Here is a 16225-nt window from a genome sequence, read left to right on the forward strand (position 1 = left end):
AAGATTTGATGGGTGGGTGTAAAGATCTACTTATTTGTGGCAACCTAAGACAAATCCCATAAGACAAATTTTCTTGCTTATTGAACCTGCCTTGTACCAATCTGGAGTGGCCTGCCTCTTTCTTCGGTCTCACCCTGTCCTCCACATATGGGGGCTGTTTCAGAAGCCACCCAGGAGGCTCCTAAGGAGGTTTGAACAGTATGCTAAAGAATACAAGCTTTATCCAATAATATCTAAGGGACGGTTGATAAAAACAAGACACTAGAGTCAAGGTTTGTCCTAATGATATGAATAGTTGATTATCTCTAAAGATGTTATACATATTTCCATAATATTCCCTATGGTAGCTATAACAAATTATCAAAAATTATCAATAAACTTGTGACAAATTTTCAACAAACTTGGTGGCTTAAACAATATACATTTATTATCTTACAGTTCTGGAGGTTAGAAGTCCAAAATAGGTCAGCCTGGGCTAAAATAAAGGTATCAGCACATCTACTTCCTTTTAGAGGCTCTAGGGAAGAATCTGTTTCCTTGTCTTTTTCAGCTTCTAGACGGTGTGAAGTTTCCTTCATTTGTAGACTTCAGAAGTCTTCAAAGCCAGCAACGGCTGGTCAAACCATCTCAGGCTGTGTCACTCTCTCGTGCTCTCCTTTCTCCCTTTCTCATTCACAAGGACGCTTGTGGTGACATTGGGCCCACCTAGATAATCCAGGATGATGTCCCCATGTCAAGGTCAGCTGATTAGCGATCTTAATTCTTCTCTCCATGTAACCTAACATAGTGGCCACAGATTCTGAAGATTAGGGTGTGAGAGTATTGGGAGAGCTATTATTCTGCCTGCTATACATCATTCGTATGTATCGATTGAACAGATTAGTTTTTCAATATCACATGCTTATAACCCTGTTCTATAATGACAATGGTAATAATAGGTCACAGGCTTAGCATATAAGAGATCAGAAGATATAATGAAAATTTATCATGGATTCTCTAAAAATGTGTAGGGACATATTGGCAGGTAGCTCATCTTTCTTGAGAAAATGACTCAGCAAACAGTAGCTGTATTCATTTAGATAACATTTTATTTGTTAGAGCAAGTTTTGACAGACTTCATTTTAAAAGCTGGAGAAATTAAAATCACAACATTTAGTGTGTTGGCATACTTCTACAGGCAGGTGCAGACAATTACATATTTTTGAAATAAAATCCCTGCTTCCACATTTTAATGAGAAGATTTGAGGATAGATAGAAACCATACATTTAAGCAGATATGCTTTAATAGATAGTAGAAAACTGTCAGAAAATATATCCACTGTGAACATTTCTACAGTTCTCAGTGATTCCTTTGTTATAAATAACATTTTTAAATGTGTACTTTTCTGAACAGAAAAAAATGGCAATTCACTTTCTGAATACTTTCATATTTACAATGCCCTTTTAAAAATAGTAAGTTAAAAGGGAATATTGTCATGTGAACTATAATATTTCCAAAATTAAAAGAAATAAAGAACTCAAATATACTAGCCTAATGAGATCCAATATTATTCACTACACTGAAAGGTTATAGAAGAGAATACTTCAATTTTTATATACACTATTTTTACATTTACAGCCATGAAAAATATTATAGTTTGACACATTTATGTATTTCTGATTAAAGATTTGAAGTTATAATCTATGAAATTAGTATGGAAACAGCACATACCTCCTTATGATGTTAACCCAAAAACCAGAACATAATTGCCTGCCTTTTCATTTGTAAAGTTTTGTGGGTTTTTTTCGAATATTAGGAAAGAAAATAAATATAGAAAAGGTCTAAGTTGTTTTAGTCTAAATTTAAGTTCAGAAAAAATCGTGCAATGGTAAGAAGTGTTTATTCAATTATTTCATCTATAATTTCTCATTTAGTTTACAAAAAAACAAGTTTACTCAAAATACATCTCATTGTTATAATAGCCATTTCCCTTTTACTGCTTTACATTCTGCCCCTTCATTCTCTCATATTCCACTTTCTGTAACAGAGCTCATTACTAAGGTGATAGGGGACTAGTTTCAAAGGCAACATGAGTCACAAAAATATCAATCCAGTGGTTTCCTTCAGGACATTCATATATTTCTTGTGTTAGAAAGAAAGTCTTTCCTTGGGCGCAGTGATATCACTCCTGAGAAACCAATTACTTTTCAAATATTTGCAATACTATTTTGACATAACTAACTATGTCATGTGGGAAAGCAAACTATAGCTATATGGTACATAATTATGGTATCTTATCTACAGTTTCTACACTGTAAACAGAAAAATGGATTTAAAATACTTATCTAGTAATTAATAATTAGATCATTGATTCAAGTCATTTTTATACATTGGCCATCCACAGCTTGGTTTTCTTATGTAGAGCAAAAATTATCCATAGTTCTCTATTTTTACCTTAAACATCCAAAACAACAAGGGACATTTTTGAACAATCTATAATATTCTTCTTGGATCTAAAAAGAAGAAAAAAAAAGAAATGTTAAACATAATTGCAATGGTCACATCAAATTATTTTCAAATCACATTAAATTGTTATATTTCGTTTTCTAAAGTATGATTTTCTCATTATCTGTCAGAATATGCTTAAATTAATATAAGCTATGTTTACATTCCTAAGAGCAAGTTTTTTTTAAAGCATATTTCCATACGAACAGATAGATGTTCCAATTATTTTGATACTAAAATGGACTGCATTAGGCAATAAAGACAGCACAAATCCATGAGAATAAGAATTTTTATCAATTTGGTAGCCGATGCTACATGAATATGCTATAGGGTTGACCGCAATTATAATAAAAGAAACGGCTTACTTTTCTAGATAAGACACACAGGAATAAGAAGATGAACATCCCCTGGAAAGCATTGCTGACGGTGAAGAGGTAAGCTGTTACCACTGATGCGTGCACGACATGGAGAACCCCGAAGATCCAGGTGGTGCCGAGAAGGAACAGGAGAGCAAGGGCTCCTCTGGCACAAGACCTGTAACACATTTGAAATGTTTCGGTTAAGAAAATGACATAGACTCAACACATCCCTAAACTCCTCAAATTATGTGGGAAATGGCTTTTCGGTACAATTAAGAAATCTTCTGCAAAGACCAATAAGGATTTTGAAACTGATACATCATGCTGGTTACGTGGGACAGCCTTTAGGGTATGTTACTGCACCATGACAGGGATGCACTTCCAAAATGAAGGCAACGCTATTAAAATATGGTATTTTTCAAGGAATTTCCTTAATCTTTAAAAAAATTTTTTTTTTAAAGTTTACTTACTTTAGAGAGAGAGAGAGAAAGAGAAGGGGAGGGGCAGAGAGAGAGAAAGACACAGAATGTGTAGCAGGCTCCAGGCTCTGAGCTGTCAGCACAGAGCCCGAGGCGGGGCTCGAACTCAAGAACTGTGAGATCATGACCTGAGCTGAAGTTGGCCACTTAACTGAGAGAGCCACCCAAGCGTCCTGGAATTCCCTTAATCTTAAAATATTTTTATCTAGTATACTGCAGTGTATGTGCTTTGATTTCAAATCAAATGTTGTAATAATTCCTGAAGGTAAGACATCTATCTGTTAGGGAGCATTTTCCCTAAGAAACCTTGCAAAGTATACCGGGTGGACTTGGGTGAGTACATGTGCATGACATCAAAGGAAGGTTCTGCTTTCCTTTCAGGTTTAGTAAAGAAGAAAGCATAAGATATAAAACTAGATTCTTTTTTCTGCTGTTACAATACAGTTACCTCAAAATAAATTCATGTCAGAATACCGCTTTCTTAAAAATTAAAAAAAAATACATGCACATACTCTTACATATTTTCAACTTACTGCCTATGACTTCTGGTAAAACAACATTCAATCCTGCTCACTGAGGACATTGCTTTGAAAATGAGGCAACTAATGATTATTTTCTTATTCATTCTTTGTCCAATCATTCTCTCCTGCAGAAGATGTTTTAGCAGTATACCTCAGAAAATGAGTCATTTTCAACTTTATTAAAACCAGCACACTACATGAAGCTATGAATGGAGAGGAGTAAAAGAAAGTAATCGATCAAACGTTTGCTAAATCCTAACTATAAATCTTGTGTAAGGTATTGAAACTACAGGAGTGTTTCCAAGCAACACAAACGTTAGTCGTTTCTAATGTTCCCTATAGTACACTTCAGTTTTTCCTGAACAAACCATTTTCGAGGTCTCAATAAATCAGTTTTAAAGAGAGGGTTGAAGGAAAAATCATGGCAGCATGCAAAGTAGGAGTCACAAGAAAGAAACACAGTTACTAAGCTCTGAGGAATGTTTTCCAAAGAAAATCACTAAGGCCAATTTTTGCCTTAAAACACAGCCATCATCTTTTCTTTCAAAGGGGATTATGTTAGAAAAGATGGCTTTACTTACCATTTAATCTGTGGTGATTATAGTCTTATTAAACATATTTAAAATGCTATTTGACAATAAGTTTTTTTAATATGGCAGAAGAAAGTTATAAAAAAAATTAAAAAATAGCCTTTCCAAGAGTTATTTGTGCCTTAAGGTACTCAATCTTTTAACTACTAAAGAAATAGAGTGAAAGAGACATTTACCTTATGTTCTCATAGCAACTAACTTCTGGTTTCAACCCTGCAGTGTGACGAAAAACTTTGTATATGATAAATCCAAAAGCCAAGAGATTAACCTGAGAAAATAAATGAATTTCAAAGAAAAGACCATTTTCATAGTAAATTAGATACATATAAAAGGAATAAATAAATAGTAAAGATTTCAAATAAGATGGAAACTAGAAAATCTTAGAACTTTTATGTATATTACAAAGTACAAACCCTCTGGTAGAAACAGATCTGGGGTTGATCTTTATAATATCACTGAAAATTGTTGGTACAAATGGTAATACAATTTGCCAGACTGTATTAAAAACAACATGTTCAAGAAACTTCTTCAGATGTATGATCACATCTACAGATTGATGATTATCAGCTGCTGCCAATAATAAGATTAATATGCACATTAAGTAAAATTTTGGTTTGAAAAACTTTGTGAACATTTGAGAAATCAAATTTTTCTTCATTCAATTGTGTGCTGTTTCTTCGATGAGAAGTGTTAGTGATAATTCTGTCAGCTTTTAAAAATTTAAACTGGAAAAAGATATCAGAGGGATTAGAAAACCCAACAAAACACCTTCAAATACCTAGAAAATGTTTGAATGTACTTTCTTTTGTATGGTTCATCTAGCAATGTCGCCTAATATTTATGCTTAAATTTCCTTCCCTTAGATTTAACCTCAGAATCTTTCAAAATATCAATCAATGAAAGAAATGTTTCTGAAGGCATATGTATTTTATTAATAAACATTTATCATTCTATTATTTATATTTCTTATTATGGGCTACAAGGAATACACACAATTTTTACTCCTTTTAAAGTGACTGCTTATGAAAAGTTTCCTCTTTCCCGTATTTTTGGAAACCTTTAGGTCATATTTGTGGTCCCAGAAGACTAAATTAAGGGTACTTTTTAGTGTATGTCCACTTTAATATGAGAATACTAACAATTAAAAATATTAAATATTATAAAAATAATTTGTAGATTAATCATTTATTGAATATATTTTATTAATCCAAACATTTTTTCAAAAGCCATTTTGTAAAAATAGCAAAATGCAGTATTTTAATCTAATTCTTATACTAGTATTTCAAGAGCTTATAGCTATGGAAAAAATTGGCTTTTTTCCCCTATATTCTAAGAAGTTTTGTATAACTTCTCAAAATTTACTAATTACTATTATAAATAGCAGTATGAAATAATGGGTCAGATAATTTCATATAGTCACTTCTCCATGGAGAAGTCCTTGAGAGAAAATCTTAGAGGGATGAGGGTCTATTCTGTTCTTTCTGCTTCCAAATGTCTATTACTTCTAATTATATGATTAATTAATTCCAAGTACAATAATTCTTTGATAGAAAGAAAAGAATTCAGCAACTGTAGAGGGGGAGAGAAAGCATATTAAAATTGATTGAATTGATAGTTTCACCCTATCTTAGCTCAAATAACTAACTGAAATGATAATTTAATAATATTTAAGTTTGTAAGGAGACTATACTTATGAAGGAGGGATGCATCATATTTTCTAGGGTTTTATAGCTATAGCTTCTTCAAGTAAATTTGGAAACAACTGTATTTAATACTATAATTATATGCATATGTTTTTAAATAATAAAAAGTATTATAATTTGGCTAGTATAAATAGTATATGTCAAACCACTGTTGGTTTGAGTATTTTTGAAGAATTTTTCTGAAGTATTTATATTGAATATGTCATCTCAGCAAAGAGTTGTGAGATAGCTTTAACAAAAAAATTGTTTTCTAGTTGCATACATTTTCCATGTGACTAATTTATAATATTAACTAAAGTTTCTTAAACTGTTTTCAATAAAACAGGCTTGAAAAATAGTTGCTCATACTGCTATGTCTTCTCAGAAATACGTATATATTTGAAATGTTGTTCCACATCATTTTATAAGTATGTAAACTTATTCCCTATGGGTGATCCAGTTCTGGAAAGTACATTTTTGTGTCCAATAGGGAGAATGTTTACATACTTATAAAAACCAGGTGTTGCTGGACAAGCAGGAGACTAATTCCTATTCCATAATTTTATACTTTCCCAATTATAAGAGAACACAGATTAAAATATATTTATCAAATGGTGTTACAGTTTTACGTAATGAATAAAATCACAAACATGTTGATTATATTATCCACATTCATTGGTACTAATTCAAATATATGAAGCTTTTTACATGTATTCTAAACATTTTATAAAGGGCTCAAGTCTCTGGGATAGTGGTGAGAGGTGGGTATATTAATGAACAAAACAGACATTGTCCTTTGTTTTCATAAATGTATTAAGACAATTCTATAGTAAATTATCACATAAATACTTATAAATCTACAAACTGTGATAAATGCTATCAAGTGACAAATGTGGGTTATTAGGAGAGACAAAACGAGGGTGGATTAAGATAAAGGTTCAGGAAGTACTTCTCTTAGGATTTAGTATTTAAACCAAGACTTAATAAGTTACATTAGCAGATCAAATACATTAGCAGATCAAAGAACCCATGAGGCTTGAGAGAGTTGAGGATATGGTATACGCTGAAGGAATTAGCAAAGGGGACTGGGGTGTAGTAAATAAAGGGAAGGGTAGTATGAAAAGAGGTGAGTGAAGTAGACAAGGCTGAATATTACTTAGATTTTATGTTAAATGCAAAGGATTTTAATTTATTCTTCCACTTCCCTTAAAAGAACACTTTTAAGCCTTTTCCGTAAGAAACTTACAGTATAATGGAAGAGATGACCAGTCAATTGATAGGTACAACACTATTCAGTAAGTGCCCAGTGACTGTTTGCATAGTAGTGTAAAAGAACACAGGTAATGGCACACTAACATACGATTTCTAAGCCAATCTTGAATGACCAGTGAAGCCAAAGGAGGCAACGCAGAGAAAATAAGAGATTACTCAGTGTCTCAGTCATCAGATCTATCTATACATACTCATTTCCTTGGGTTATCAGACCCAATGGCTCAAAATATTATCCTTCTTTTGTTAATGTTTATTTATTTTGAAGGAGACAGAGTGTGAGTGGGGCAAGAGGCAGAGAGAGAGAGAGAGGGAGAGAGAGAATCCCAAGCAGGCTCTGTGCTGTCAGAGCCTGACGTGGGGCTCTGTCTCACGGTTAGTGAGATCATGACCTGAGCCGAGATCAAGAGTTGGATGCTTGACTCACTGAGCCACCCAGGTGTCCCTCAAAATATTATCCTTAACATCCTACCCAACTGCTTCAGTAGGTCTAGTGGCATCAGGAGTTGAACATGTCAAAAACCAAGCTGCCTTTCTTCCCCCAAAGAACCTAGTTTTGCTTCAATCTCCTCACCTCAGAAAAAAAAAAAAAAAGTTACCTCATCCTTCTAGAAGATCAGGCTTCTTCATGAGCAAACCCTTCTCCTCTACCTTTACAGCATATTCAGAATATGACTACCACTTACTGTCTTTGCAGTGCCTCTCCTGGGAGAGGCCACACTGTGTCTCATCTGGACTATTGCAAAAGCCCCCTGATTGGTCTCCCAGCTTCTGTCTTCGCCTTCTATTCTCACATTACAGCAGTCAGACTGATCCCTTTAAAATGTAAGTCAGACCATGTCTCTATTTAGAACCTTCTGATGGCTTCTCATCTCACTCAGAGTTAGATCTAAGGAGTTCACAATGGCCTCTAGATTTGTCTCACTATACTTCTTCTCTCACGTCCTACATCTCTATCCTTTGATCTCGTCACTACATTCACATTGGATTCTCTGTCCTTCCTCCAGCCCACCAGCGTGCCCTAGGGTGGTTGTATTTGCCGGGCTTTCAGGAATTGCCAGGGCAAATTCCTTCACCACTCCTGTTTAAATGCCACCTTGTTACATACTGCCTCCCAGTGTATGTTTATTGAAAACTGAAACCCAAATGATAAAATCAGGCTTGAGTTCAATTCGATGGCAGTGTAAACCGTGACAGTATTCTCTACTGTTCTGGACAATGAAAATTCTGTATGCAAACACGTTCTTCCCTTGCCTTAGTCATTAGAACACTGACGAAATTCTTGACCAAACTTCAGTGAGCCTCCTCTGAGCTCTCTTCTCAACTAGGCCTCAGCATTTGGCTTCAGTGTCCATCTTTGTAGAGTTCAGTTTTATCAAGAATCCTGCTAAATCAGCCTAGAGAGAATCCTACCACCCTTGATATCTGGTCACTCTCAATATCTAATTAAATTCCTCACCACCCCCAAACTTGGTATCTGATCACACTGGCCTGCCTTTTAGCAAGAGTCCTGTTAAGTAAATTTAGCAAGAATTCTCCCTACCCTTGCTATCTGCTCTTAGTAATTTCCCACGCATCTCCTTTCCCCAACACACAACCTGATCCTTGGCTATAAATCTCCAGCTATATTTATTGTATTCAGAATTGAGCTGACTCTCTCTCCCCTATTGCAATAGTTTTGACACCTATCACAGTAGTCCTGAAAAAGTCTTCCTTACCAAATATAAGAATAGTTTTTTTCCTTAACAAAACTCAGAGACAAATCCACCATCATATTATAATATTCAGCAAATTTGGGGTAACGAAAAACTTACATTTGCTGCTTTTACACTGCCTGCATTCTCTCTTAATCCATAAATATATAAGCTACTTTAGATCCATGTTTAAATAGAGTGAAAAAACCATAACTAAAGAATCAGTGTCACCCAAAGGCACATGACTTTATTTACTTAGAGGTGGAAATTAAGTTGAAACTCTGCATTCTACATGGCAAGGAAAAATATTTTCAGGAGGGAATGTTTTATGAAATAAGTACAAATAGTCTGAGAAGATAAAAACAAAAGCCAAAACCAAGATTATATAGAATTAAAAGTTATTTCTGATCATGAGGAATGGTTTGCAATTATTCCAGAATTAACGACTTTGAGGCTAGATAAATAACTGCATTTTAGGTTAAATAATTGGAAAGGTACTACTAGCACTGTGTTTATGGGCAATTCTGGCTCCATGATAACGGACTTGAATACTTGAGCGATTCTCTAAAATACAAGGAACATCATTAATATGAACCTTAATTAAGAAAATGGTGCCTTTCAAATGATTCACACTCTTGATCATTAATGTTTACCAATGTGTGCTGATTTTATCAGCTATGGTTCCCTTTTTATTTATCACTAAATATGAGTTCCATGAAAGCACAGGGGCTAATTAATGACCTACAATTGAACAGAGTCATTCATTATCCTTTTTGTTTCAATTAAAAAAAAAAAAACAGTTTTAGCTTGTCAATTAGGAGTCCTTAATACTTTTCTGGGAATAATAAGCAAGACAAGCACGTTAGGTGGCAAACAAGAACTCTGAAATTCATTGCCGCACTTGAGAATATAGAGAGAATGAAAATAGCTGCGAAAAAAAAATCACTCAAAATCATGAAAACTTAACCCTTGAGAGAAAGCAGTATTTTAAATTTAAAGTCATTCCCCTAGCTTCATCTTAAGGAATATTTATCTATACGGAGGTCTATTTCTTACCTTCGTTGATACGCGCAGTGGCTTCAAAGCCCGGCACACACGCTCTGATGTTTGATGGAGTGCATTAAAAATGTTTAAGTACCTTATTTTTTTTTAAACAAAAAATTTACATAGATAAGCTGGGGAGAGAGCATGAGCTAATTCTGAAAGATTTAAACCTACAGGTACATTCAACCCAAGGGCTTCAAATTCAGACATCAAAATGAAGCATCCCAATCAGTCATTTTTCTTTTCTTAGTCTTTTTCTCAATAATTGATGAAGCCATCTATATGCTGATGTCAGATCTCACCAAAAAGAATGAGAAAATTTCTCTTACAGCACTTTTAGACCTATGCTTTAATTTTTCATATACATCAAATGGAATCTGGTTCATTTAAGAATGTGTCATGATTACAACTGCTATGTCCTTTCAAATAGTTTTATTACCTTTAAATTAACTGGCCTAGTTAATCTGCTTCTGCCATGGACAAAGGGTGGGTTTCTACTAGCCTACTGAGAGGGCACTAAAAGCAAAAACAAAACTCACAAAAAACAATGACTCATTTTCAGTCCCTAGATCACTGCTGAGATGGCTCAGTAGTTTGCAGTTGAAGCTTTAAAATGAGAAGATATCATCTCTTACCTAAAAAAAAATTTACTAGCTACACTGGAATCAAGTAGTCAGAGTTTTGTCTTCATTCAGATTTTATTCCTTAATTGGAATCACCCCTTACTTACTTACTATGCTAATTACAGAGTACCAGAAAAAATTAGAATATGTGGTAAGCAAAAAATGTACCCCTCTTCTGAGAAAATTGGCACAGCTAATGTCCGGAACCTGTGAATACAGCAGAAAGGATTGTGCAGATAGAATAAAGTTATGGGCTTTAAGTTATCCTGAATTATCCTGTTGGTTCCAATGTAAGCACGTGAGTCCTTAGAAATGAAAGAGAAAGGCAGGAGGGATTTAGCAGCGAGGTGCTACGGAAGAGAGGTGGGAGAGAGGAGGCAGAAGTGGAGGTCAGAGAGAACTGAAGACAAAGGAGGTGGTCAGTCAGGAAATGTGGGAGGCCCCTACAAATTGAGACGGACCTCTGTCCGACAGCCAGCAAGGAAATCAATTGCATGAAACTGAAACTGGCCAACAACCTGAAGAAGTGTGGAAACAAATTCTTCCCCCAGAGCCTCTAGAATGGCTGAGGCCTTAATTTTAGCCCGAGTGGGACTCTCAGAAGAAGAAACAGCTGAGCCATGCTGTACCCAGACTTTTGACCTCCAGAACTGTGAAACAGTAGATTTGTTGTTTTGCCACCAAATTTGTGGTAATTTGTTTTGACAGCAACAGAAATCTATGCAAGGTAAAAGACATGTAAATATAAAATATAAAGTACATATATATATATATGAAATACCCTAGAAATACTGTGTTTCCTATATTTTAAATAAAAATTTAAAATCCAGTTTAAAAAAATACGAACTTATCAATAACTCGTATTTATTATTGATGTTCTAGTGTGGTGAATAATCAATTATACAAAAACCTATTTGTGGATTCTGTTTCTATGTTTCTTAGAAGATCAACACAAATTATAACTAGTACACAACTTCCTTTTCAGTAAGTCAGAAATACAGTTTATACCTTCAAGCCCCTGTCACATTTTCTTCTGTATAACACACACTTTGATAAGCCCTTCTCATAGGGTTGTCTCATTAGTAAATAAAAGGACAAGACGCCTGTTAAATTTGAATTGCAGTTAGATGACAAAAACTTTTTTAGTATAAGTATCTCCCATACAATATTTGGGGCATGCTTAAAAAATAATTTGTTGTTCATCTGAAATTCCAATTAATTGGGCACCCTGTGTTTTGTACGGCCACCACAACTCCATAGCTTTAAAATTATTTTCACATCTGATCTTTTTTGTAACCTGATGACACTAGCTTCTTAGTAGAAACCCCCAAGGACATCACCCTCTCCACATATGACAGCTTGAAAAGAGATCTCAAAGGAAGAGGGGGTAAATTTTCAGATGCTGCAATTGTTGTGGAACCAGAACATGTGTGTATGTGCGGAGACTGATAAAATATATAGTATACAGTGGACGAAAGCACATACAAAAGGTTTGAGCCCAGTAAAGAACACATCCTGGCCAGGCAGAACTTCCCATTAGAAATCCCTTGATGTGCACGGTGACAGTTATGCTGAGAAGTGATGGATTAGGCCGGCACCTGTTAACAAACTTGTGTTAAGGAAATAATGGCTAGAAATAAATTTTCTAAAGCTTAGATGTAAAATTGCATTAGTACGAATTTAGTGACAACTTGGGGCGCCTGGGTGGCTCAGTCGGTTATGCGTCTGACTTCGGCCTAGGTCATGATCTTGCGGTTCATGAGTTTGAGCCCCGCGTTAGGCTCTGTGCTGACAGCTCAGAGCCTGGATCCCGCTTCAGATTCTATGTCTTCCTCTCTCTCCCTCTGCCCCTCCCCTGCTTGTTCTCTCTCTCTCTCTCTCTCTCTCTCTCAAAAATAAATAAACATTAAAAAAATTCAAATTTGGTGAAAACTCACAGAAATTATGACGGTACAGTATTTGAAACAGTTGAAGCAATCTGAAAACATACTAAATATTTTTAAACAGGTTCTAAGTATTATAAGAGGAGAGTATCCTTCACAGAACATCTGAGATATTAACAGTATTCATGGTATAAATACCCTGAGGTTCATTCTTTAGAAGATAGCAATGCTCTCCCATCAAGCATGCGCTGCTGGGATTTACAATTGGGTGAACAGTTGTTCTGGGATAAAAAGCATTTTGCAGGTAGTTATAAATTGCTGTAACATTGAAACTTGGGTCCATAACAAAAACAATATTTATGAGCATATCTGTGTGCTATACATTATTGTTAGTGTTATTTTTAATTCATTTCACCCTCACTCCAACTTTTATGGGGGTAATTCTTAATATTCTTAATATTATCACTATCATTACATTTATTTCACAATTAGGGCAACAGAGGCACAGAGAGGTTAAATAATGTGCCCAAGGTGACACAAGTAGGAAGTACCAGGGCAAAGATTCGTACCTAGTAGACAGGGTAGGGAAGATAATGGCCTTAAGCTCTTTACAAAACTACCAAACCACAGATGAAGGGCCAGTAAAGAAAAATTAAATTGGCATTGAAAATTTCACAAACTTAAATGTTTAAACATTTATTATATTAACTGCTAATAGTTACTTAATTTTAAAAACGGTCAAAAGTAGAAGAGTGAAACAGTAATGAGTAGTGACATGGTCAGCTGTCTGGCATTAGTGTTCATTGAACTTAGTCAAGACATCAGTGGTGAAGGTCTTGTAAACATGAGTAGGATTTAGTGCGTTATGCCAGTGATCCCCTAGTGGAGACGCCTGTCTTCACTGTTCTCTGTGATCAAAGAATCTAGGAATGTGATAGTCTTCAAATGTGGTCCATGTTGGTGGTCAAGTAGAATGCCTTAAAATAATCTACTGGGACATAGGAGAAACACATTAGAATTGCCGTTGATACTTTTCCAAGGAAAATAAAGGTTTATTATTATTATTTTTTAATGTTTATTTATTATTTTTGAAAGAGAGAGTAGGGGAGGGGCAGAGAGAGAGACAGGGAATCTGAAGCAGGCTCCAGGCTCTGAGCTGTCAGCACAGAGCCCTACCCCACGAACCGTGAGATCGTGACTTGAGCCGAAGTCAGACGTTTAACCGACTGAGCCACTTAGGCTCCCCAGGATTTACTATTTAAAATATATATGACACTCATGCTCTCAAACCATTCAGCAAGATGAGTGTTTGTTCCTAAAGGTAGAGAGGTTTGCCCCTGTTGTTATGTAGTTATGTAGTTTTAACAAAGTAACACGAATATGTTTTTAAACTTTATGTAGTTTTAACAAAGTAACACGAACAAAGTAAAAAATTAGGACCTAAAGTGTCTCCAAGTATACTATAGGTTAAAATTAATCCTGATATGGGGCGCCTGGGTGGCGCAGTCGGTTAAGCGTCCGACTTCAGCCAGGTCACGATCTCGCGGTCCGTGGGCTCGAGCCTGGTGTCGGGCTCTGGGCCGATGGCTCTGGGCCGATGGCTCGGAGCCTGGAGCCTGTTTCCGATTCTGTGTCTCCCTCTCTCTCTGCCCCTCCCCCGTTCATGCTCTGTCTCTCTCTGTCCCAAAAATAAAAAAATTAAAAAAAAAAAAAAGTTGGAAAAAAGAAGAAAAAGAAAAAAAAATCTTTAAAAAATACACACATGGGACAATGACAGAACTGGCTATTTTTCTACTTATATGGTAAGTTGCTATCCAAGTTCTAAGTCCATGTAAGTCAACCAAATTAAAATACATAAAGTTCTACTCAGATTTGATAAAATGTCATTTAAAAATTCAAATTATTAAGAGGGCTATTTGAAATATGCATTTAGATCCACAATTTTCAATCATATTTAAAGTAATAATCAATTCAACACATAATTTCTCTAAAGTCAATAATACATGTTTAGCAGTTTCTTAATGTTTTCTACTTCGAGTTTTAAAAAGTCATGCACCATTGGAAAACAGCTTTGCTCTCCATGATGAGGTACGTTAATTGAAATAATATCTGGAAAATAATATGGCACAAACTTAAATGCATTCATTTATACATTTAAATACACATTCCTTTTAGTAATATTATTTCAAAGTGCAATTAGAAAGCATTACTGAAGATGTGAAGAAATGAATGTTAGAACAGAGCACTCAGTGTGATCTATTGGCTATACATTCACACAAAAGTACAGATTTAATGTCTCTTGGTGAAGTATCAGTTCTGATAACCATTAAAACCAAGTGTTAAACTGAACTTAGATCTACACTTTTGGATTGCTGTATTAAAAGTGTAATCAATATTCCATTTAAAAATCTAATAATATTTTAGTGAGAATTATTAAATTGAAGCATTGTTATCTTCAAAATTTTGAATTTATATTTTCAGAATGTGTAATAATATATATTGTATATATCATATAATGTGACAGATCATATTAGGCAACTACTAAGTATATACAATTTTTCTTTTTTTTTTTTTAACGTTTATTTATTTTTGAGATAGAGAGAGAGAGACAGAGCATGAACGGGGGAGGAGCAGAGAGAGAGGGAGACACAGAACCGGAAGCAGGCTCCAGGCTCTGAGCCGTCAGCCCAGAGCCCGACGCGGGGCTCGAACTCACGGACCGCGAGATCGTGACCTGAGCTGAAGTAGGACACTCAACTGACTGAGCCACCCAGGCGCCCCTATATACAATTTTTCAAGATGCAAACTATTTATTAAGGTACATATATTTTACTGATGGGCTCTTGAGTTGAAAAATTTGGAGATCATTACCTTACATATAATTTGACAGTATGAAAAGAACAACAGATGTGGAGCACCTGGGTGGTTCAATTGGTTAAGCGTTGGACCCTTGATTTCAGCTCACATCATGATCTCAAGGTTTGTGGGATCAAGCCCCACACTGGGCTCTGTGCTGACAGTGTTGAACCTGCTTGGGATTCTCTCTTTCCCTCTCTCTGCCCCACATTCACTTGCATGCTCTCTGCCTCAAAATAAATAAATAAACACTTAAAAAAAGTAACAGAAGCAACTTCAAAATAAATAGGATAAATGGACTCAGAGCCACACTTCATGGGTTTGAGTTTTAGTTCTGATACTTATTTACTGGTCAATTTATTTAACTTTTTGTATTTCATTTTGTCCTATGTAAAATATGGATACTATTACTATTTATCATAAAGGGTTATGTATAGTAAGTTAAATAATATAAAGTACTTAGAATAGTGCTCAATATATAAATTCTCAAGGAACATCAATTATTATCACTAATGGAAATTATGTTTATATAGAAATGTGTTCTTCCAAATTATCTCAACATTTGATGTGCCCAATGATAAATATAACATATTTACTCCACACTTGGATAAGAATTGTTTTGTGATATAGTCTCACTGGACCTATAAAAAGCACCTTATATCAGACTTATACCTTTCAGTCTTTATTTTGGGCAATATGACCTCAATAGAAAACAGATGATCTTTTTCCACTTTCAGGAC

At 35.0% G+C, this 16225-nt stretch overlaps 1 protein-coding gene across 1 annotated transcript in view; it reads right to left on the reverse strand.

The window, feature by feature from the left end:
* Positions 1-408: 408 nt before the first annotated feature.
* ADGRL4 (adhesion G protein-coupled receptor L4) overlaps positions 409-16225 on the reverse strand; it is a 111273-nt gene continuing 95456 nt past the window's right edge. The window contains exons 14-16 of the mRNA XM_007079197.2: positions 4611-4702; positions 2851-3019; positions 409-2493 (exon numbers count right to left, since the gene is read on the reverse strand). Coding sequence (XP_007079259.1) covers positions 2431-2493; positions 2851-3019; positions 4611-4702 — 324 coding nt within the window. The 3' untranslated portion in view covers positions 409-2430. The remainder of the gene's footprint in view (positions 2494-2850; positions 3020-4610; positions 4703-16225) is intronic.

Source organism: Panthera tigris, chromosome C1 (assembly GCF_018350195.1).
Source record: "Panthera tigris isolate Pti1 chromosome C1, P.tigris_Pti1_mat1.1, whole genome shotgun sequence".
NCBI classification, from domain to species: Eukaryota; Metazoa; Chordata; class Mammalia; order Carnivora; family Felidae; genus Panthera; species Panthera tigris.